We start from the raw sequence: 24,920 nt of genomic DNA, 5'->3' as shown, positions 1-24,920 counted from the left end.
GTATAGGTTACGACAGGATGAGGGGTAATGGTTTTAAACTAGAAGAGGAGAGGTTTAGGTTAGACATGAGGAGGAAACTTTTTACGATGAGGGTGGTGAGAGCCTGGCCCAGGTTGGGCAGAGAGGTGGTGGATGCCCCATCCCTGGAGACATCCCAGGCCAGGCTGGACGGGGCTCTGAGCAACCTGAGCTGGTGAAGATGTCCCTGCTCATGGCAGGGGGGGCACTGGATGAGCTTTGAAGGTCCCTTCCAACCCAAGCTATTCTATGATTGACTCTGATTCCTTGACCTCTATCCTCACCTCTGTACTGCCATCTCCTCCCATTGCCCCAGCCTGGGCTGGGCAGGCTCTGGGTGTGAGTCTGACCAGAGCAATTTTTGTTTTCCCCATCTCTCTTTCTCCACCTGGCAAATTCTAGCTAAGGCACAGGGCTATATACATTTTACCAAGCAGTATTTCATACTGAAATGCAACAGTATTTCATCTCCTTACTACCTTTCTACCTGAGACAAGAATAAAATGACACCTCTCTCCCACACAGCACAATTAAAACAAAAAGTTTCTATGCTCAGCATTATAAATCACTCAATTGGTTCCTAATACTGTATATTTACCAAAGAGGAGTGTCACTTTAGGTAAATCCCTCTGCCAAACGGAAAAACAAACTGAGCGGATGGAAGGAAACTGAATGTACTGAACACTCAAAGGGCATCTCTGATAACTGAGCACAGACTAAAATAATCCTGTACTGGCTGCTGTCACAAGCTGTCTCCCTGTGTAATGGAGGGGCACCATAGCACATTCAGGCTTCATTTGTTACCCCATGTTTGTAGGGTCAGAGATGACTCAAGTCTTACAAATACCAACGAATGATGTGTCAAAGGGACAATGCTTTGTTGTGGTCTTGCAGAAGATGAAGCATTTCTTTCTATGAAAGCCTTGAAAGTCTGTTTGTCTCAAATGTTTGTGCATCCCATCCAGCTACTGGCCCCACAGAGCAACCCCCACATCTGTCTGGGTCTGGTTGTGGCTCTGGAAACCAGGATCTTTGGGTTTTTGTAGGTTGTGGGGCAGTGTGCGCTAATGCAGAAAAGCCAGTTTCTCAAGAGGGCAGAGAGGAATGATATTACTTCTTATGAGCTACCCAAGTCAAGAACTACCCATTGTCAAGTTTCAAGTGTGAGCCAGATAAATGATATTTAACAGAAGTCACCATTTGCAGTTCAGCAGCAGGAAGAACGTTGTATGCAATCTGGGTGCCGTACTCAAATCACTGCAGAGAAAAACACAAGGGCTAATTAAAAATGATGGGCAATTAGGAAAGTTCTCCAGCTGGACTTTTTGATGCAAAAATTAGGGGTTTTTAAAATGTAGAATAAGTGGATTTTAAGGAAAATCTCCCAGTTTTAGTCAAGCTGTCACATAACTAAGACATTTGAGCTGTGACTTATCAGAGTTCCACCTACCACACGTTGTTTGTTGGTGCTGGATTTGTGCTATGTTTTAAGAAAATATTAGCACCAAAACACTTTCTTGCCCCTGTTTCAGGTTGCACCAATAACTGTTGATTGTAATGTGCAAAGAGTAGCCAGGCATTCTTTTGCTTGTGAATCATAAAGGTACTTGACCAGAACACCCGCATTGAGGACCACGCCGCACTGTGGGTGCGCAGCACCCGAGGTCTCTGCACAGCACAAAGGTGAATGATTTACTCTGAGTAAAAGTGCTGTGGCAGGAGGGGCAGGGAGTGTTTCCATTCTGCTTCATGCAGAATGTCAGCACCCCCTCAATGACCTCTGCATTTTCAGATGAAGGATGAAATGATTGCCCAACACCTGCCCTGGGCAATCTGGCCTGTTTTTCTGGGTTTGTCCGAATATGTAGGACCAGGATCGTGGTTGCACTGTTTGTACTCTTTCTATTAGATGGATTTAAGGTGTAAAATCCATATGCATTGTTTACAAGATGGCATACTGAACAAAGGCAGTCAGCATATGACTAATGCCCGCCCACACCTGGGCAGGGCTGGAAGTTGAGCTGGATCTGATGAGCAGACTTCTAGGTCTGTTGTTCAAAACATACTGTTACAGACCTCTTGTCTCACAGGAAAACTCGTGGGATGATGCGACAATGGGGAAGATCAGGAGGAAAAGACACGCTGGAGCGCACAGGCAGCAAGTCGAGGGATGCACCACGCGCTGTTATCCTACAAGGCATCCCTGTGCAGCATCATCCCAGCATGGCCACAAGCAGTGACCCCCCTCCAGGCATATAAACCCATTGTCTGCCCACAGCCTGTGTAGTGGTATGCCAAAAAACAGGTGTGTGGGTTTGGGGGTTTTGTTTATTTTTTTAATTTTTATTTTTCCTTGCTTACAGAGGAAAGCAGCCTGGAAATAGAGGTGAGGGAAGCAACTCTGGCATCATCCCGCAGGGTGCTGGCACTACCCGGAATGCAGCCAGCTGCCAGACTGATCTTATGCTGGGCAGATTTCCCACACTGACAGGCTTGTAGGGCACAAAACAACCGAATAAGAGTGAGTAATGAGAATTGCTGCCTATCTCCATGCAGAAATGCTTGCGAAGGGAGGGGTTTCAGGGAAATAAGAGCCTTGTCCATCACTCCTCCTTGCCTGGGAAAAATGCTTTCTGTGCCTTTGCAAACTGGAGAGTGCAGGAACCTAGAGCCAGGTTGGTTCCCCTGTTCAGTGTTCCCCCTCCTTGTCTCTTGTATACACAGCTGCAGCATGCACACAGATTTGCTTTAATGCAGACTGAAACTGCAGGATCTTATGGCCTGATTCCAGCTTTTATGCTTATGAAGACAGATCCGAACTTCCTCACCTGCAGCCGGTGCCTTCTGGGTTTAAGCCGTGGCAGCCCTGCCCATGGCTCTGACTTTGTTTATGTCAATAGGAGCAGAAATGTTGCGCATTTCTGCAGGCACAACGAAAGGAAAAAATCAGTGCATCTAGTAAATCTGGCTCGGATTGAGCAGTTTGGGGATTGTGTTCTGAATCTTTTTCAGCAATCTTGATAGGAGGGAAAGAAATCTGTAATTAAATCAATACTTATGTAAACGAGCATCTGCCACAGAACCGTTTTAACTTATTTGTGTTAAACATGTATTTCTGTTGACGTGTTATTTGTGACATGTTCTTTGTATATAAGGGTGTTATTAAATTGGATTTTGGTTTGATTTAAGCAATTAAATGAGTCAAATCGTTCTATGCATTTGCAGGATGTTTTAAGCTGTTATGTTGGCTCTTGATGTGTGTTCCCAAGACTGCCTCAGCTGACAGCTACTTCTATGACTTACGATTATTTAGAAGTAGGTCTGGGTAAATCATTCAGCTGACAAACTGTCAGTGTTCGGGATTGCACTGACCAAATGTGTTTGGATGTGAAACTAAGAGCCCCTCTTGCAAGGCTGCATTTGAATGTGGTTTGTTTCTGCACTTGTCTAAGAGCCCTTCTGAAACCTCAGCCAAGGCAATGGCTGCAGTAACTTCAGTCGAATTCTTTGATGGCTCTAAACTCAAGTAGCTCTTTTTCAGTCATCTGGCATACAGTAAAAATACCAAGAGCCTGAAGTCTTTATGGCATGAAAGAAGATATTGTTATTTTTCATGTAGGAAATGAGTCTGGTCTTGCATTTCCTGAACGCTCAGTGCTGCCATTTACTCCCTGGATAAACATGGTTCATTGTTCTTTGTTTCTTTTCAGGGCCTGGTTCAGAGCTCAGACCTCCCTAAATCTCCCTTTTCAAAAAATATATTCACAGCTGCTCTCTTTGAAAAAACATCATATTGGTGATTTTGCTGCCTATAATCACTTGATCTGCAGGGACACTCTGCCGTGTGCAGGGCTTGAGCATTGGACTTGGGTGCTGCTGGCGTGTGAGTGGCAGGGTCAGAGAACAAGCATCTCTTCTTCCTGAGGTGTATACTCGTTTCTTCCTAAACTGGGAAATCCAGCTGTGTTGATACAGCTCTATCAGGAAGGACACTTGCTCTGGCCTCATGAGGTGTTCATTTTTGGCTGCAGCAGGTTTTCACCACATGTGTGTAGTCCTCTGTGTCTTTGGATCATGCAAATGTCACATGTGCCTCTTCCCTTTTACAGGATATTTCTCTTAAATGCTGCTTTGTGTCACTTCCACCACTGCAGCAGAAGGAGAATGGGAGCAGTCTGAACAGCAAGGGTCACCTCTGGCTGCTTTTGCATATTACAGCCCTTTGACATTATTAGCCCTATTAGCAGTACTTTGCACGCCTGAGGATATGTAATGTGTTTGCACCCATGCAATTATGTTTGTCGCTCATTTGTGGGTGGATTCACTGTGCTGCTGCTGATTGAGAGAGATATGTGGTGCAGCTCCTGGATGACAAATGCCATGTTATGACACTAGTGTGGTAATTCCAGGAGGCTCCATCAGGACAAGGCTCATCTGCTTTGTAGATGCCCGGAATGAAAAGATGCTCATTGATCCCAAAGCCTTTAACATTTGTCACACTTTGCAGATACTGCAGTCTTTGAACATTACATTTGTTGTAGAGGTATGTGAGTGAATGTGATATGAAAGCTCTGGGTTTGTAACAAAAGTGTTTTGAGCATTTGCAGGATTATCTGAAGACTGGGGCTCATTCTTAGAGACCTGAATCATATGCATCTACCCTTTAGGATAAGCTCAGTGGGTTTTATTCTGGCAATAACAGACTGAGAGGTCATTTCTACCACTAAACTACTCTGAGGTTGTTTTCAGCAGAAGCCGGTGCTCAGAAAATGAACCTGGTAAACATTAGAAGAAGATTGTGTAATTGCCTGGTTTTGTGGTTCGTTATAGTTTTGCATGGGTGGGCACTGTGGTGTGAACCTACTTTCAGTTCCATTGATGTTCTTGCCTTGCAAAACTAAAGAAAAAAACCTGAGTCCCCTTTTCAAAGATCCTGATGGCCGTCCTAGGGACCGCACGCTCTGCTATTATTTCATGCACCACAGGAGGGAATGGCGGGAGGGGCAGGGGATGGATTTTACCATCCTGCATCAAATCCAGGCTGTCACTTAGAAACTGTCTCTGTATTGTGTGGCACTGCCATACATCTTCATGATACGGGCAGCTGGTTAGTAGACGTGGGGGCTGCGTGCGTGTGGCAGTGCTGGGACTCTATATTGCATGACGTAATTATTAGCTGTAGTGATTCAGCTCAGTCCTTCGAGAATTAGGGTGAATTCAGTGGCCAGGAAGGGCAGGGATGCTCCTCAGCAATGGCATTGCAGGGTTGGAAGCAAACAGGGCTATGGGAGGCCTGGGACCTTGTGGCGGGTTGACCTTGTCTGGCTGCCAGATGCCCACCCAGCTGCTCTCTCACTCCCCCTCCTCAATAAGACAAGGGGAGAAGGTAAGATAAAAAATCTCATAGGTTGAGATAAGGACGGGTGGATCACTCACCAATTAATGTCACAGGTGAAACAGACTTGACCTGGGGAAAGAGGGATCTGCTAATTCTGCAGATCCACCTAAGATACATTCCACTTGGAAATCATATGCTCTGAAGATTAGAGCTGGCAGAGTGATGATTTTTTTTTCCCTATATCCACTGAATATATTGGACTTTTTCCATCTCTGGATCTACATTCTTTCCAGCAATAGAGATGTCTCATTTCACCAGTGATGACATTGAGATCAGTTGACTTACCTACAGTACTGTAAGCAACCGGGCACAGGCAGCAAGAGAAAGCCAGTGTTCTATCTTCCATGTCTCTCCGCCTCTATGCCCCGGTGGCAAAGGCCAGCAGGACCCACATCCTGGCTGTGGGGAGGCTGATGCTGAGAAAGCCAGCTGGGATATGCTCTGCGTTTGCTTTCCTGTCTCAAACCACTTAACCCTGTTTTCAGTGCTGTTCCCCTAACTTGCTGTCCCTGGTCTGAGAACACTCAATACTTAGGTGGGTAGATTTTCTTGTGGCTCAGCAAAATGGTAGCAGTTTCTTGACAGCTGCACGTTCTTCTTCATTCCCCTGAATACTTGTGGGAAACAGTCCTTTTTCCTGTCCTTATGTTTAGTACCCTCTGGGTGTTTTCCTCAAATAGAATCCTTGGGGTCTTTCTGTCATTGAATTTTGCAGCAAGTGGCCATTTCAGCATGCAAGCATGCCTGACTGCATCACCTCCATGTAATAGTTCCCTCCAGGTGTGCAGGGTTTTTTTTATACCAAAGATCTTCCACTTCACCATAAAGGTTGCTCTTCTGCTAAAAGGGAATTACAGCCTCTGGGGTTTGGTGACTCGTTCAAGTGAATGAGAAGTATGTTCCCCAGCTTGGGCTTACGAGGAGCTGCTCTGCAAGGAAAGAAGTGTACCCTGAGCAGTGTTTGGGTGTCCCCAGACCAGCTGTCCTCAGCTGACATGGTGGCACAGTTTGGTTTGAGGGGAGGTGGGGATGTGCTGCCCAGGACTCTGGCTGAGCCTGAGCATCTGCAGGGAAGACGAAATCCCATGGTTCTGTAATTTGATGTCAGGATCTCTCTCCTGGACCCATAACTAGCACCCACCCATGAGGCATGTAGCTCTGTGTCTGATTTCTTGTGCATGAGATATGTTTCAAGGGGTCTCTTCCAGATAAAGATTGTTCCTCTGGTGTGACTTGATCCTGGGGAACCTGCAAGTAGATAATCACCATAATTTTAGGGCTTTTTAGCCCCATCCCCTCCTAAATCTGAGCTTTGTCGCTCCCCTAAGGCATGGATGAAGCTCTGGGAAGGGTGAAGACAGATGACACACTCAGCGTGCTTCCCAAGTGCTGCCACACATCATAACCTGAGCATGGTGGGACAGGATCTGGAGCAGAACTCCTGCATTGCCAAGCATCCATGTGAGAGGGGCCAGGGCCACATTTGGGGCTCCCAGCACAGCAGCTGCTCTGTGGAAGCCTCCTGGGTACGTCTGGCCCCTGTGGTAAATGTGAGATGAGCTGAGGTCTCTCAGACCTTTGCAAACAGGCTGCAAGCTCCGAGAGGCACCTCGTGTCTGCCAGTAGGAGTGACTTCTACCTAGAAACTGCAGCGGATTTGCTCCCAGCATCAGTGGGATGCAGGGGCCTGGGGCTGCAGCATCTTCTGCTGTCATGTTCCTGGAAGGATGGGAGATGCTTTGCTTGTGCACTGGGGCTGAGATTCACCTGGACTGGAGCCACTTCTTGGAAACGCATCTCCTCCAGGCTGAGAAGCACAGAGGAGAAAGCTGAAGCTGGCATATTCAATGCCACTCTGTTGTCAGGCACTATGTGTGGGCCACATCTATTGATCTGATGACTAATTTTCAAGTGTGCAACACCCTTTATGGAAGGGATGCTTAGCAGAGACTGTTCAGCCAGGTGCTCAGAGACCTGCAACTCTCTGGGCAGTGACCAAAAAGAATTTCAGAGCAGGTCTTCTTGGTGACAAGTGTGTCTGGCTGTCATGGAAATGGTGTGCCAGTGGGCAGGAGAGCTTGAGATGCCACACTTGTGTTGAAATGGAAATATCTCCATTGGGACAATAAAGCGCTTGTGGAGCAGCTGGTCTACACAGTGACCATGGTTTTAACTTTCTCACCATTTAGAAAGAGAAACATCTTAAAGACCCTTGTGTTGATGTTTCTGGTAGCACCATCCCACTGTATCACTGCCATGGGAAGTCTCCATCGTCCATCTGGTACATCCTCAGAACACTGCAGAGAGTGGCAGTCCTTGTTCTCCGAGATGCAAGCTTGACATTTGTCATCACGCTGTCACCATTTTCCTCTACAGAACCTCCCTGAGCCACTGGGACTGCGTGGATGCAGGATTTGGGCCTGAGGCCAAAATGGTGCTCACAGCAATATGGCGTGCTGGCCCACTGACCACCTTTGGCTGCAGAGGTTCTGCCTGCACAGTGTGTTCTGGGACTTTGCTGTGGGGAAAAGCAAAAGAAAAATCGAATTCCTAGTGTGTTTTGACACTCCCACACAGCTGCCTCTGCACTGTTTAGGCATGAACTTGGTAAGGCACGAGCTGGGACGGGAGTGCTGATGACATCCTTGTCCTTATGGCTGGTGTCTCCCCTGATCTCTGCAGCCAAAGCTCCTTTGTTTTGCAGTGATGGAAAGAGGGATCTGCCTCAGTGTTCAGGATTTAGTCCAGGAGATACCTTCCCGCACGGGCAGGATGGTTTCCATAGCACCAGGGATGTTTTTCTGTTATCACTTCTATGTGTGTTGTTTCCTTTTACTAGTGAGGTGACGCTGAGCTGATCTTGCTGCTCGGGTTTCTGTGTACAGCCCATGGGTAGTAGTTCCCACCCCTGCCTGAGGGTTGTCCATGTCACCAGTAAAGCCACCTGTGCAAGATCAGAGCTCAGCCCAGACCCAGGCTTTGCACAGCCCTGGTCGTGGCATCAGGGCTGTCACTCACTCTTCCCCACCACATCTGCCTGGTGCTGCAGCTGAGCTTAGCTCAGCCAGACCTGGGCTCTGCACCAGCCTTACTTCCACAAGCTGTGGAGAAAGCAAGATGGCTGGACCTCAAGGAGACATGCACTGGTCATGGGGCTGCTTCCTTGGCTGTGCAAAGGGAAACCTGCATCTGGGGTCTATTCAGATGGAGAAATTCCTGAAATATCAGTGTTTTATGGGAGTTGGACTGGCTCTGTGCTTTAAGCAGGACTTGTCCCTGGCCTGAGCACTAAGAACATAATTATGTCGCTTTGCTATGCAGCCTCAGGACTGGCTCGAGCCATGCCCATGTCCCTGGGACACAGGGCAGGTGAGGCTGTGTGTGTGTGCTGGCTGCAGGGCTCCTCCAGCATGACCCGTGTCACCATGTCCTGTCACACAGACCCTTCATTTTTAGCAGCAACTTTCCAAGTGGCTGTGTGGCAGAGATGGACAAATGGACAGGGCAGAGAGGGGAGCTGGAGAAGTCAGTAGATGGCAGAGTTGTTTTAGCATCTGCTCTCTGCTGTGTCTCTTGCAGGGATTTTATGATGGATTTGTTAACAAGATGATGCCCCAAAGCTAGGGTCATTGCAGCCTGGCCTTTGCAAGAGATTCAAGATCGGTTTTGCTGGTTCTGACCGTGTGTGCATCGTCTTGGTTGGGCTCTCAGACCGGGTGTAACTAGAGTTACTAGCGAGTGTGGCTGCCTGTGGATTTACACTCGAGCACAGATCCCTCCTGCCCGCAGGAGCTGCCTTCTCCATGGGGATGGTTACTCCCAGGTGGGGGCCGAGGCTTTTCTCCCGAAAGCCCTCAGGGCAGAGCGGTGCTCCTTGTCTGCCCTCACCCTTTCGGTGCCTCACCCTTGCTGGCTGATCTCCTGCCATTGCCAGCAGCATCACTCTCTCGTGCTCACCTTGGGGCTGTGCATGACCCCAGGGGGATCTCAGTGTTAGAATCATAGAATTACAGAATCATTTTGGTTGGAAGAGATCCTCAAGATCATTGAGTCCAACCATGAACCTAACTCTGGCACTAAACCATGTCCCTAAGAATGTCATCTGTGTGTCTTTTAAACCTCTCCAGGGATGGTGACTCCACCACTGCTCTGGGCAGCCTGTTCCAATGCTGGAAAACCCTGTCTGGGAAGAATTTTTTTCCTAATATCCAATCTGCACCTCCTCTGGCACAACTTGAGGCTGTTTCTTCTTATCCTATCACTTGTTGCTTGGGAGAAGAGACCAGCAATCATGATGAATGAGCACAGCTTCCCAGGGGTTTCAAAGGTCAGCAGAGGGAGAGGGGAGAATTGATAGTGAAGGCTGAAAAGGGATGCAGTGAAGAGCCACAGAGGTGATTCTGTTGAAGAAAGACCTATAGTGAAAGTCTTATGGAGCTCACTGTGTGTAAGATCTTGAAATAGATGAGTAACTTTCATTAATATTCCCTTGGTAGGGGGAGTGTGGTTTATTACAGGAGAGAAAGGCAGAAGGTTAAATTATTGGCTGCAAAATCAGCCTTAGGAGATTGCCTGTCTCTTGATAATTTCCAAACGGGATCCAGGTGATTTGTCATAAGACATGTCAGTTCTGCGCAGCCCCTCAGGGATAACCAGGCGCGGTCAGCCTGGGGCTCAGCCAGTGCGAGGGGTCACCGCAAACCTTTGGTGATGGAGGTAAAGGCTCTGCAGAACAGCACCTGATCCAGGTTGCATCTCATCCACCTCTCACAACAGAATCCGCCCCAAATCCTTGAGGTTCTAGCCATCCCAGCACTGCATGTAGCATCACCTCCTGAACTTCGGCCAAGAGCTGTGAAACCCTCCTTATGGCACTACGCAAACCCTGACCTATGGGCATTTCCCACCCATGCAGCCAGGGACCCTGGGGGGTTGGTGGAAGCCGAGGGGTGGGTGGCCCTGCCACAGCAAGGCTGGGTTTGGCCCTGTGCATCCCCGCAGGGTGGGGAGGCATGGCAGTGTTCCCCTTCTCCTCCTGAGGCTTTTGTTTTGTTTGTGAGCCCCACGCAGATGCAGAAGATGTGTTCCCAGCTGCCTTTCGGTCCTTTCCCAACGAGGCGGATGGGGGAGGAAGGGAGAATGCAAAGGTGATGCTGGGACCCTCCCCACCCACCCCATCGTACCACGCTGTGGGAGGCAGCCGCTGGCATCGGCAGCCCTTGCAGCCTCCCGCGGGTTTTGCTTTTCCCCACTCCTACCCTCTTCTTCCGCAACATGAAAGGGCAGAGTCTCTCCGGGGCATTTAACTGCAACTTTGATGGTCACAGGCCCCCGCACCCGGTGTTGGGCAGAGCTGCTTTCAGCACCCAGCCGAGCGCGGGTGGATGCACGGGATGCTCCCGCTCCCTTCTGCTGTGACTCAGGCAACAGGGGCTTGTTTGGCAGGACTGGGGCTGTGGGACTCCCTGCACCAAGCTCTATTTTTAGGAAGCTGGGAGAGGTGCAGCCGTCACAGCAAGAAGTTTCTAGTGCAATTTGTGGTTTCACAGCTTCGGCAAGGCTTAGCATCAGCAGTTTAGAGGCTGGGTGCTCTCTGTGGCTCAGCACAGCAAGACTGGCATTGCTGCCCAGACGTGCAGCCCAGATGTGGCATGAGAGCCACATGCCCCTCAGGGCTTTTCATCCTCTGCAGGGTCACTGGGACTTGTTTCTCTGCCTTTCCCTGCTCTCTACACACCTCAGTCCCCTTGGGAATGACCAGCTCAGGGTGCATCTGTGGTTGGGGCAGTGAGGATGGATGGAAGCAAGGTGACACAGGGGATGATGGCCTTTGGAGAAGGGTGGCTCAGAGGGACAGCAGCACCTCAGTGCTGTCCCCTGTAGCTCTTTCCCATTGCTCATTGCTGCTCTGCAGGGTGGCAGAGAGGGACAGTTGTCCACTCACGTCTCTGGGGAAAATGCAGCGCAGATGAGACTCTAGACCCTGCTCTGGTCTACCTGCTGGGAGCCTGGGACAGCTCATGTTCACATCTGCTGGAACTTGGAACTTTTGCTGAACTCTGCATGGGTGTCTCCATGGCTGAGGACCGCAGTGAGTGTGAGTCTGCAGCCTGCCAGTACCACCATAATGGCTACAACCACCTTCTTCTGTACTTTTCATCCACAGAGAGATGTGACAACCACAGGTATTGACACCATCTTTTCCTGAGTCTGCTTCTTGCTACTCTGGACTCCAAGAGCTTTCTCTCATTCATGCCAAGGTAAAATACTGAATGGAAACTGCAATGCAACCTTTCCTACTCCGGATGTTGGTGATGTTTTCTGTGGCGTTCTGGCTATGTCTGTTCACTCTTCCTCTTTGGTGATGGGGTTGTCCTGGAGACACAAGAGCTCAGAAGATGAAGGAGAGGGAAAACAATCCAAAGAAGTGACAAAGCAAATGATGGAAAAGATCAGATTTGCCTTCTGCCCATGGACCTGTGCTGAAGGGACTTAATTTAGTTTTCTCTCATAGGTTCCCTTCCGCATCCCTCCCACGGCATCATAGGCAAACTCCTTTTGTGACTCAGAATACAATCTGCTTTTTAAATGTATTGTTCTCAGTACAGCACAGCACCCAGCTTTTGTTAATTGCGAAGAGCATGTGGGGTAAGCAGCACATTTTAAAGAGCTAGTCACAAAAACCGCAACAGACACCTTACCCCCCCCCAAAAAAAAATCACTCTCTTCTCATCAGCTTTCACCTTGCTGTGTTCAGAAATGCTCCCAGCCTTTAACAGATCACCCGAGCAGGCAACCGGATATTTTCTCGGTAAACAAAACTCTGAGCGCTGAGTGCAAGTGGAGACAATTTGCTGATCAGCGGAAATACCACAACTAGGTCAATAGGAATACAAGCGATGGACCACATTTTCCCATCATCTCACTGGGGCGTTATCTGGCGGAGGAACTGTGCCAGTTTGGTTTCACAAGTAGATGGGTATGATTACGTTCAGAGGGTTTTAGGGGGTGAAAGAAAACCCTGTTGGTTTCTTGGTGATGGGCTCATCACCAGGTAAAGGTGTGACTTCACCTTCCCTGGGGTTATGTCGTGCAAGCAGACTCTTCCCTCTGGTGTTGGGTCCTCTCTGTTGCCCATCATCCCTCTGGACCAGGCCCCTCTTTCCCAAAGGCCATGTCGCCCTCTACTATGCTCCTCCATGTTCCTACAGCAGCCAAGCAGTCAAGGATGTTCCACCATGATTCTACCTGGCCCTAGCATGGGATAATGTGGGTTTTGAGTCTGCCCGCCATGCCTCCCATCCATGTGAAACAGTGATAGAGCTGTGATGTCCAAAGGGGCCAACAGCACCGCACACACTGTGGCAGCTCTGTCATTCTGGGTTGCCTGCCTCTGAACAGCAACAGTGATGGGATGGCCCAGTGGGGCTCTGACTTCCCCAGAGCTCGGTCAGCACCTCCTGGAAGATCTGGCACTACTGGCATCAACTCCCGGTTCAAGCCAGAGAAGCCACAGGACCTGGTGGTGCTGGGTGGAAGATGCAGCTCCTGAGGGCTTGCTCCTCACCAGCCAGGGCAGCAAGGGTTGGATTGCTGATGTGGAGCAATGGTTTCCTGAAGAGGAACTGCCAGCCTGCCCTCCACGCTGACGAACCTCTGCCAGGATCCCCGCCGTCATATTTTCCACACAGTTTCTCCTGTCAGGGTGCTGGTGACTAGTGACTCTCAGTTTCCTAGTTTGCTGCATAATATGTCCAACCCTCCAGTGATGTTTCATGCTAGGTACCCAAAACCAGAGCCTTTTCCTCCTCACTGAACCTGGCAGCCCATCCGAGGCTTCCACCAGCTCTGGCCTCCCCAGCGAGGTGCGTGCAATGGGACTGGTAATGCGCTTGGGCTTTCTGGCATTTTGCTTACAAATTCTTCTCATTTCAGCGAAATAGTGAGGGCTGGCTATCCAGAAACAGCTTTGAAAAGGTTTTGTCTGCCGAGGACAGCCAGGGCTCAGGAATAGTTGTGTAAAACCTCCCTTGCTGCTCTCTGCAATGCTCGTTGCTGTGGTTTCACACGTTATCAGCTGCCTCTCGGTCCCGACACTCAGGATTCGGGGAAAGTATTATGTGATGTCTTCTCATGTCGTTTTGTTTCTCATATAGAGACTTCCCCCAAATGTGAGCGTCAAATTCAGAGAAAACTCCGAAGAGCCCTGGAAAATGCTGGTGAGTGCTATGGGGCTGAGGCACGGGCTGAGGACTTTGGGGAGCGGATGCTGCTTCCCCCTGTGGCCTCATGGTCCTCAGCTGTGTGGGATCTTCTTGGGCATGTCCACCATGGTATGACCTTTTAGCTGTGGTAAGCTCACCATGACAGGCATGGTGTGTAGGGGCTTGGTGTCAGACCAAAGCCCTGCAAGGGGGCCAGGGCCAGCCTTTTCAAAGATAAAGCAAATTTTAACATGAAAGGACTAAAAGCAGTGGCTTGGCAGTGCCCTCAGGCTGTGTGTGGGCTTGGTCCCATGCATAGCAGCTATGCAAGCCCAAGGGATCAGGTCCAAAACCCAGTGATGCTGAGGGGACCCCCTTTTGCCACCCAACTCCCTGCATCCCCAGCTGCTGCCAGGAGGATGCTCTTGTGGGTGCTGGGAAGCCCCAGTGAGCTGTAGTGCAAGCAGCCTTTGGGACATGGGCACACAGGGGCAGGAACTCCAGGGACACTTGCTTCTCTAGAAAGCAAAAGTGTCACTGGGGGGCTGTCTCTGGAACTGGAAGCTCCATCCTAAAGCTCCCTCAGCTAGGGAAGGTGACAGTCGCCACAGGGCGTGGAGTTATGTAACTTCAGAGCAGCAGCCAGGGCCTTGGCCACAGGCTGTCCTCTGCCCAGCCACTGAATTGCTGCCCATGAAGACCCTGATGCCATCCCACACTTGTGATTTGGATGCTATATTTAGGAATGCAGTGACCTGATAAGGTCAAACGCTAATTTGTTTGCAGAGATACTTGTGCTTTGTTACCAGCTTTTGCATCTGCAGCTCAGAGCTCCCTAACCACACAGGACAGGATGCGAGAGAGTGGTTAGGTAGCAAAAGCGAAGGCTGGACTCCATCCTGCAAGGCTCTGAGCAGCCCTGGCAAGGTGCTGTGTGCCCTCCTCTCCTGGAGCTGCTGGCGAGCAGCACCCTGCTCAGCACCCCGTGCTTTCAGCAGGATCCAACCCTATATCTGCTGCATGCACATCTGATAAGAGCATCGCCTTTAGAATGCTGCTTTCAAAACAACTTTACATGATGGCTTGGTGGCTGCCTTCAAACCAGTGTCCTGGCCCTCCTCACAGTACAGCCTCAGAGCCCTCCTCCTCTGCACCCCAACAAAAACACAGATTTATCCTCTTTCCATGGAGAAAAGGAAGCCTGGCTCCTTGTAAGCAGTGAGGACCCCTCTGCATTTACCTTGAATTATTTTATCAGGGGTGCATGGCCTCACAAATGTTGGATACCTGAAGAACTTGGGGGCAGGGCCTTGCCTCCCTGCTGCTGGCTTGAGAGGTGTGGGGGCATACAGGGGGCATGGGTTGCCCAAAGTTGCATGGAGGTGATGTTGGGAGGTCAGCAGCTGGCAGGAGTGCCCAGCAACCCCAACAGCTCTTTTCATGCCCAAATATATAGATGTAGGTAACATGGCTAAGTGGGGGACAGGTTCTGAGATGACTTGTGCCCTTGGGTGCAGGGTGAGTGCCTCAGCAGGGTACCAAGAAAGCTGCTTAGAACTTGTCTCTCCAAAGTGATGACCAAGCACCAAGAACAAAAATCCCACCATCTGTTGAGGAGCGTGAAAGATGTGCCCACACTAGGGCTGCAGTGCCCACAGAGCTGGTCCTTTCTCCAGCATCATCCAGCCTACCCAGGCAGCGACCTTACTTATGGGGAGCACAAGGGAAGGCCAGAAACCAGCACAACCCACTTGCCTCAGCCAAGTGTCTTCACTGCAAAATCATCCTTCTCGTGAAGGAAACAGGGGGAAAAAAGCCTTTCTTCCCCTTTCAAGAAACAATCAACTTTCCGAGTGCTTCCTTGCCCCTGGCAGCCCACAGTGCTTTTCAGCATCTCTGTCTGTGTATTCGTGGTCTTCATTTCTTTGAAGACAATTTGCCATTGAAACTTTCATCTGCAGCAGGAAAAAACCACCAGGGCATAGTTTGGAGTGTTTCAGGGGCAAATATGAATATATGGAATAAGAACCTCTCTCTGCTTCTGGTAGAACAGTAGGAAAAAGCATGGAAGTGCACCAGAGAAGAAAGTCTAAGCAACCTTTTTTGTTGTGGGACATGGTAGTGAACAAACCTACCCACTACGAAGAGCTTTTTCCAGGAAGTGTAGGTTGCTGCAACCTGTATCCCTTGAGCAGCGGTTGCTCACACAACAGTTCTCATGCTACTTGCAAGCAGCGCATTTGGAGGAGCCTCAGCAACGAGCACAGAGGATGAACGAAACTTACAGCCCTGCGACACCTCGACCCATCAGCGGCACCTCACCCGGCACCATGAAAATGTTCATGGGCTTCCTCGCTGTATTTATGGTGGCACAGACAATTGGGACCGTACTCTTCTGTTTGTATCTTCACATGAAGATGGATAAGGTAAGTGCAGAAATAGGGTTGTCTCTGCTGGATTGTTAAAGCGATTTACCTTCAGCCGTGATGATATGTGCTCACCAAAAGGATGAACTTGATAGATGATGCTGGCCACTGGATGGATGCGGGAGCGGCATTTATTAAACCCACATTTTCATTTCTGCTATAATTTGCCACTGAGATGTGTGCTGAGGAAGAGATCTGTTCCCTTTATTAGCAATATGAGAAAGGATCAATCAATAAGAGCTGCTAATGGCTGATAGCCAGTTTAGGAAGAAGATAGCGTGGCTTAAATACACAAGCAGCTATTTTAGGCTTTTTGGTGTTTTTTCTGGTGCCATAACATTTGGCAGCACTGTGACATTAATGGTGAGGACAAAGGGGTCTAGAAATGAAATTTTTTTTAGTGTTTGCATTATGAACTTTACCAACATCTCACTTCAAATGCTCTCTTTCTGTTTAGGGAAGAAAAGAGTGGATCTTAGTTCTTTGTCTTTTTTTCTGAAGCTACACAATATTGAAGTCCTGTCCCATACACAGGACAATATTTACTAACAAAATCCAAAACTGGAAAGCTGGTTTTGAGGTTGCCATGACTGCAGTCTCACTGCTCGATGCTTAAAATCACCGACCTAAAGTTACTTTCCTCCAAACTAGCAAAGACCACCAGTGAAAGAAATGAAATATGCCTAAAACCCAAAATGACTTCTTACCAGATACAAACATAAGATAATCATCGCTGATTTTTAAACGTGTTGTCTCAACTTAAATTGAAATTTAAGTGGGCGACTGCTGATCTTCAAGGGTTGCAAAGCAATCCTGAGCTAGAGGGGCTTAAAAGTCAGGGGGATGGAGAGGACTTTGCTGCATGGCAGTTGCAGCCTGAGGCAAAGTGGAGAGTAGTGGATCCCCAGCACATCGAGACATGGCTGCACAGGGCTGTGGCAGATGATACGGGGCAGCTGAAGCACAGTCATGGGTGGCAGAAGGATTTCAGCTGCCTCAGAACTCACGAAAGGGCTTCAAACCCATCCCAGCGCTGTCTGCACCAAGCACTCTGCCAGGCTGTGTGTCCTCATGTCTGTCTGCACTTCTCTTTACTGTTTAGCTTTTTCTTTTTTTTCAAAAAACAGGTGCCATTTAAAAAATAAATCTTTCTATATATGTATATATATACAAAAAAAAGAGAGGGGGATAGATATATATACACATATGTACATATGTATATATATATCTATCCCCCTCTCTTTTTTTTTAACCCGAAGCTCTTGGCAGAATTCAGCCCTGACTCACAAACCATTTTGATCTCTTGGTGTTTCTTTTCGTCACTAAGCCAGCTGAAAAACCATGAAAAGCCAGCCTGCCTGGTCAGAGCAGTGCGGGGCTGAGCGGGCATCCCAGCTGCCCGCCGAGGCCACTCGCTGAGATTTCTGCACTGCTGTCTGTAAATGCAGACGGAGGGGATATTTGCTACCTGCCTTCTGGAAAAAGTAGAGTGGGAAATTTAAATTCATTATGAAGGTGATAGAAAATAGGAACGGGATTATGAGCAATCCTCCTCCCATTCAGCATTGCCGGCCAGGGTCAGCCTTGCGGATGCCGTTCCCGGTGGGTGCAGGTGCAGATTCTGTGGGAGCACTGGGTACCCGCAGTGTGTCTGCTTGGCTCATCCCGATGCTGAGCAACCAACACTGAGTTTTCCAGGCTCCGATTTATCGCTGGCAGGGATAGAGCAGGGCTCTGGTACGGGCTGGTGCATGTTTCCCACTAACATCCCTTTCATCCTCTCTTCTCTCCCCTGCCGGCAGATGGAAGAGGTGCTGAACTTAAATGAAGATTACATCTTCCTGAGGAAAGTACAGAAGTGTCAGACAGCAGAAGGTCAGAAGTCGACATTACTGGACTGTGAAAAGATTTTAAAGGGTTTCCAGGACCTCCAATGCAAGGTACATCGCTGTTAGGCAGATGAAGACCCTGCTGAAGGTGGAGGGGGGCTCCCAGGAGCACACAGAGCTTCACCTCAAAATTTATTTTAAAACCATGGGTGCCCTTTATCTTAGGGCTGCCAAACATATGCCCCTTTTTACACTGTATTCTTTTTAGCACTATATATTTACATTATATTGATATCACCGAAAAATCTCATCCATTTTTTTCTCTAAATGGCCTTGGTCAGAGCACATCCAGCTGCAGCATGCCGAGGGATGCTCAGGGCTTGTGGTGGGAAGGATGGAGCTGCACCCACCCTGGCTCTGTGTTCAATCCCAGTCTGAAAAATGTTGATTTTCTGCTGTTTGGTACCTTGCTCTGACCCTGTCCCATGTTGCTGTGAGGATGCTTGTGGCTACCTGCTGCTGGGAGCACTTTCATGGCCACTTTTCCCAGGTGTCAATGATGGTGTAAGGTTTGGGCCAGGTGACATGGCTCCCAGCAGCCGGGGCAGGAGGATGCTGTGCAAATGCCACCCCAGGGGCTCAAGGATAGCATCTCCAGACAATGCAGCAGCTCCTCATGTTTGGGTGCAAAGGAGCCAGCCTGCACTGCAATGTCCTCCTGGAGTGGGTGAGGGTTGCCCAGCCAGGGACGAGGTGTTCTCAGCCTGCTCAGCCCCTTGAATTTGCTGTTTAGGAGAGGCTGTGCTGGCCCAAGGGACCTTTCTCCCTTGCTGTCAGTGCCTAATGACATCAAAAGGCGAGCTGAACCTTCAGGTTTCCGACAGCAGAAAATTGCGTCTGAGATGGGCCCTGCTCAGTAGTCCTAAAAATCCCCCTCTTGTAGGGCCAGGGATGTGCCCAGCTTACTGGGTGGCATCTACAGCATGGTGTCTTTGATACGGCTTTAAATTAAAAATTGGGGGAGTTTGTTTGTGTCTTTTAATTTTTTTTCAAATAACTTTCCCTATTACATCATTTTAATTGCATAGAATTTAAGTTCATAAACACTACAAACCACCTGCTGCATACAGCTGGTAAACCCATGGCCATATGTGATGCTGGGGAAAGTAATGGGGAGGGACACTGTGGCTTTGGGTACCCCCTGCCAAGAGCTGGCAGGGCTGTTGTGGCCAAACAGCACCAACCTGAGCAGTGACCAGAGCATTGTTTACACAAAACCTTTCAAAATAATTGATTTGTACATGTTAAAAAAGCCAAAACAAACCCATATATTTTTGCTACTGTTTCAGGATGGAGGGGCCAGCAAGGGGCCACCCAAGTTTGAAATGCAGAGAGGTGAGTCTCCTGGTGCCACCAGTGCACCCATAGCTTGCTGGGGGCAGGAGGAGTAGCTTGGCCTGTGAAGGGGTTTCCTTCACCCTACACCGGACTGCTGATGCCGCAGGGCACGGCACAGGGACAGGGGATGGGGTCAGGGTTTGGAACATCCCCATGGGGGTAGGACTGTGCACGGCATGGGGCTGGCAGATGAGAGCACTGGGCACGGCTGTCTCACCAGGGCAAGTGGCTCTGGCTGCCACATTGCCTGAAGTTGATGAAAATGAATCCAAAATTAAGTCTGTGGCCTTTTTGCATTGCAGGCCATGAGCACCGTGAGCATCTCCATCCAACGCAAAAGAATGTGACATCTGTGGCAGGTAAGGGACAGGCACATCCAAGTCCTGCTCCCACGGCAGGCGAGGTGGCACAGGCTCCTCCACAGGCTTCATCTCTCAGAAGCTCCATCCTGAAGGCAACTGAGGATCTTTGCTGAGATCCTGCTTCACTCAAAGCTGGGGAAACTCTGGAGACTGTGTCTCTGAGCTGGATTTGGCCCATAGAGAAATATCAAGGGTGGGAGCTGCCACGGTCCCTGCAGATGAGCTGTGCCAGGGAGGGACAGCGGGTGCCAAGGCATCGATAACACTGGCCTTTCCAAATTACAGTGGAGAAGAGGCAGCCGATCGCAGCCCACTTGGCAATTCAGGAGAACAAGAAGAGAGTTTCAGGTAAGACAGACCCCCTGGGCACTGCTTTGGCCAGGGAGCCAGTGTGCATCCCCCAGACAGACCCTGCAGTCCTGCCCCATGGCTCTGTAAAGACAGGGACACGACAATACAACTCCAGCATGAAAGTGTGTCCCCAAGGCACAGCAAACCTCCCAGTGGTCACGTCACCATGTGCACCACCTGTGCCACATGCTTCCCATGCTGGCCATCCTCAGTAGTCTTATACTTGCATTCCTGGATATGCACCACAATGGCTTCATCTTGAAAGTGTTTTTAATGAGCAGAAAACTCTCTTCATATCTAAGGGAACCAACCTCTCGCTTTTCTTTTGGATTCAAAGTGTAATGCTTTTGCTCTCCTGGCCATGTCTTGCTGGGGTGACTGCTGCAGTAGGGCTCTGGTGGAATATTCTGTCTGCTGATCTAATCGTCTCCTCACCTGTAGTGGTTCTGGTAGCAACATGGGCTGACTGATGACTTTACAGCCACAACATAGATAGCTTCAAACTGATTTAGGCAAGCTGCACTTCTTCACAGCCATGACCATGTTAGGTTTGAGAAACGCACATGAGTCCATTTGCATTTGTGCATCCCTCTGCACAGACCGTGGTTGCTCTCGCAGCTCTGTCCCCCAGCACAGCCTTAGCTCAGGGACATCCTGCAAGAGCAAGGATTGCTGAAACGAGTAAGAGCTTGCAAAGTGAATCTCTCAATCTGTCAAGGATTTCACAATCTGAGCACTTTTGATTTAATTCTGGAGTAACTGCCAGTAATCAGCAACTGCTCTTTCCATCTCTGACGCAGCATTTCACCCAGAGCTCAGTTTACTTGTGGAAAGCTTAGTGTTAGATAAGATCAAAGGAGTGAGAAACTCACTGCATTTTAAACCTCCTTCCTTAAGTGCTTGTTGAGCCTTTAGAGCAAGTTGAAATTGCCCAGAGAGGGGAAGCTGCCTGGAGCTCAGCCCTGTGCCTCAGCAGTTGGGCACAGAGGAAATGTCTCCATGGGATGCATGGGCAGGGACCACAGGCTGCCGGGCACCCCTAGGACCACCTGTGCCACCCCATTATGGGGACTGGCACTCTGGGCTGGAACAGTCAAACCAGTTATTCCCCACAGAGCTGTGGTTCTCACCCCTGATGTTCTTGCAAATGTCTGTAGGCTGGGGAAGGCAGAGGTCCAAAATCCCTCCCAGCGGTCGTGGCTGAGCTCAGTCCCCATGACCATGGTGTCCTGGTCGTGTATTGACTTACCTGTGCTGGCTTCAGTGGGAGCGTGTGTTCATGAGTGCCTCTGATGACACCAACAGTGTTCCAGAAGCCATGCCTGCAGTAGGTCTGCATGGGCAGAGGTCCTGGTAAGGGGAAGCAGCACGTGCCATGCAAAACTCTTCCAGCACTTGACCCTGCCAGGGACCAATACTCTGGGACAATGATTTTTGCGCTTTCTTGGCAAAGTCTTTCCTTCTCTAGAAGCCAAGTGCACTTTGGAGGAAAGGCAGCACCCAGTCTGGAAAAGCTGGGATGGGTTCCTCTGAAGAGAGAAGCTGCAGTGTGATTTGGCAGTGCTCTGAGGGCTCAGAAGGCCATGGAGATAGCAACCCTACAGGGGTAGAAATGGGGGTGTCTGGCCTGTGGTGGCAACGGTGTGCAATCCTCCACCATTTCCACTTGGTTAGATGAAGGAAGCAAAATGCTCCTCCCCTCACATAATCAATTCAAGAATGTCAAGGCCAAGGACCAGAAACATGGGTTAAACATGTCCTGGCCTCATGGAAGGGGACCCTGCTTCCCTGCGCTGGGGATGGTGTCCTGGGGTGGGTAGGACTCATTGCCGCACTCTGCAGCAGACAGAGGCTGTGACGCCACATGTCCATGGGGTGTCCCCCCAAAATCAGTCTGCCAAACTGCATGTCTTCTCCCAGCTCATCTGCTATGCTTTTCCCCTGCAGTGCTAGAATGGAAGACGACGATGTACGGCCCCATGAACAACAAGTCGATATCTTACCAGGAGGGGAAACTGAAGGTGAAGGAAGCAGGGCTCTATTACGTCTACTCCCAAGTCAGCTTCTGCACCAAGGAAGTGACTTCAGCACCCTTCACCCTCTATATTTATTTGTATCTCCCCATGGAAGAGGACCGGCTCTTGCTGAAAGGACTAGACACGCACAGCACCTCCAAGGCTCACTGTGACCTCCAGTCCATCCGGGTAGGAGGCATCTTTGAGCTCCGGGAAGGTGACATGATCTTTGTCAATGTGACAGACTCAACACGAGTGAACTACAACCATGGCAGCAACTACTTCGGCATCTTCAAGCTGTAGCGAGGAGGAGGCTGCCCCAAGCTGGGGATCCAGCCTGACTTTGTTGAGCGAAGTGGCTTTCCCTGTTTCCCGTATTTATGTTCCTCTGCCTCTTTGGCTTTCATGTTTCTTAATTTGTATATTTTGTTATTTATTAATGAAGGCCAAGGGGCCTTGAGAATACAAATGGAACAAAGTTTGAAGCTATTGTTGTTTGCACTTTGCTTTTTTCTTCAATTGCCAACAGTTTGGTACATGCTGCTGTTGTGTGTCTGGGTCTGCCATGCCTGGCATGCCTGGCAAGGTGCATGTCCCCGTTATGTCACAAGAGCTTTATTTAGCAAACTGTATGTTCAACGTCTCTTTCCTAACAACGTAGGATGGCTCAGGCTGCTCCAGCCAAACTAGGTTCATGCATATCTCCCATACCAATCTGCTTACAAAACACCAATGGAAAAACATTAAAAGGCCTAGGAACGTCTCCTCTAAACGAATCAATCAGCCAAGTGCTGTCCTTACGTGCTAGCTGCTGGTGATGCATCATTGCCACCATAACTGTCTCTTTTATCTTGAGAACTTCCTTTTTTCCACCCATGCCTATCTACGAAGCTCAACCAGCCTTCTTGCTTAGGGTGACACGGCCTTGGCTGAGTTTCACACCCAGTTATAGTCACCCCGCATCAGAGGGGCGATCAGTGGCTGAGGAGGGACTGCTGCTTTCAAGCCAGAATAAGGGTAAGTCATCAGCAGTGCTCTGCTCTTGGTGTTCCAAATCCTCTTGGTGGATTGTCCTCCTCCCACCACTGCAGGTGTACAAACCTCTGCCTGTGGACCATTTCCCTCCTCTGTGGAAAGGGCACTGGCCACCACCACCAAGTCTGGACCTGCCTCCTCTCCTGAGACCACTCCTACTCTAGGAGAAGGACCAGGAAAGCACGAGGGTGGTGGAACCAACTGCTTCTTCCTAATCCCTCCAAGGTGCTTGTACAGAGCATCTTCCGGCTGTCCTCAGTGAGGACGTGCCCACAGCAGCACTTTTCCTGGAGCTCCAGGAGAGCAGGACTGGGCAGATGGGCAGGACCCCCTTTTGGGCATGACACTGCACACTGAGGTCTCTCCAACTCTCTTCTGCAGCTTGGCCTGCAGTGAGGGTAAGTGAGCAACAGCAGAGCACAAGGGTGTTGATGCAGCATATTTTAAAAGCATCTAAAGATGCTGAAGGTGGCAAGCGTGGAGCGTTTGCTTATGCAGGTCACACTTGTCAGAGTGCAAAAGTTTGGAAGCCAACAGGTTTGCAAGTGGAAGAGCTTTCAGATTTGCACAAATCCTTATAGTTTGCTTGGCTGGAGGCTGCAGGTCTGGTCCTAACACGGTGACCGGGTGGATGGACAGATCAGTCTTTGCACAGCTCATTGCAGTGCTGGGTGCCTGGAATGGCTTCCCTCGCAAACTCAGCAGAGGAGAGCTCAGAGCAAGTCTGGTTTTACTATAATTTAATATGTAATTGTTGGCTGTTCTCCAAGACTGCCTAACTTCGACCACTTTTGCCTGACACCATACATAAAAAAAATTTATTTAACTAAAACCATCTTATGTTTGTTTAAGAGAGGGGCTGTGTGCCAAAGGACTGTGCATGGCTGTAGCTGTGTTTTGCTACATATTTCAACGTTGATGGTTCCCCCTTCCTGGGTGTGAGATTTAATCCACTGTCACTGTACAACTAATACAATTTATGAATTAAGAGGCAGAATGCTTTGTAGGCTTTGAATGCTGCTCACTCTTCTGAGCCCTGGGCTGGGTTTTCCCAGTGTCCCACTTGGGGTCCAGGGAGTGAGAGGGCAGTGGGTGGCACTGGGGGACACAGGGGGTATAGCCAGTCCCAAAAGCCTCTGGGGGCAGTCATCCCACCCCACTCCTTGGGGCGTGTTGGGGTGCCAGAGGCAGGCAGTGCTGGGGGCATTTTGGCTGGAAGAGGGAGCAGGACCACCCCCTGCCCTGGGAAGGCAGCAAGGCACCAGGGCTGGAGCACCCAGCACAGCTGTGGAGCAGAGGGGTGGGGGCTAATTTAAGGGGATTCAGGACAGCTGGCTGGGAGAGGACTATTCCTGACTGCCCTGAGGACATAGAGCCTGCAGGGACATCCTGAATCTGGAGCAGAGGGATGGATACTGCGCAAGGTAGGATCCTGTGAGTGCTATGGGTGGGGTGGTATGGGCTGGGTGGTTGCTACCTCCTGTGGGTCCTTGCAAAAACCTGACCAGATCCCGCGGACTGGGCTTGCAAAGGGAGAGCTGGTGAGCTAGTGTGGTGGGACAGCCCCAAGCCTCTGCAGGGGACATGGAGGTGCCAGGCTGTGGTAGAAGTGCAGGTGGGAGCCACAGAAGAAACTAAAGACTGTGCAAACCAGTATGGTCTGAGAAAAGGGAAAAAGCGGCATGGGAGTATGCAGATAGAGAGAAGAGCGTGTGGCCATTCTCAGGTGCCCCAAACCTTCGGGAGCAGAAATGCTGTTTGTCACAGGTGAGGGGCAATCACGATCAGTGCACAGCCTTGAAATGCCCTGTAGCCCCCCAGCTGGAGGGTTTGTGCTGGGCTGGGCTGCAATCCCTGGTCCGAATTACTGAGAGGGGATCCAGG

The 24,920-nt window shown here is 49.8% G+C and overlaps 1 protein-coding gene across 1 annotated transcript; it reads left to right on the top strand.

The window, feature by feature from the left end:
- Positions 1-15,890: 15,890 nt before the first annotated feature.
- On the top strand, positions 15,891-22,304 carry CD40LG (CD40 ligand; the record flags this gene model as incomplete). The annotated part of the gene is made up of 6 exons (XM_080352558.1): positions 15,891-16,046; positions 17,849-17,986; positions 19,225-19,270; positions 19,576-19,632; positions 19,921-19,983; positions 21,934-22,304. The coding sequence occupies 6 exons, from the start codon at positions 15,891-15,893 to the stop codon at positions 22,302-22,304; spliced, it is 831 nt and encodes a 276-aa protein (XP_080208684.1).
- Between the last annotated feature and the right edge of the window lie 2,616 nt (positions 22,305-24,920).

The sequence above is a fragment of the Nesoenas mayeri genome (genome assembly GCF_963082525.1).
Source record: "Nesoenas mayeri genome assembly, chromosome: 13".
NCBI classification, from domain to species: Eukaryota; Metazoa; Chordata; class Aves; order Columbiformes; family Columbidae; genus Nesoenas; species Nesoenas mayeri.
Note: the sequence above shows the minus strand (reverse complement) of the source record. Positions and strands in the feature narration are given on the sequence as shown.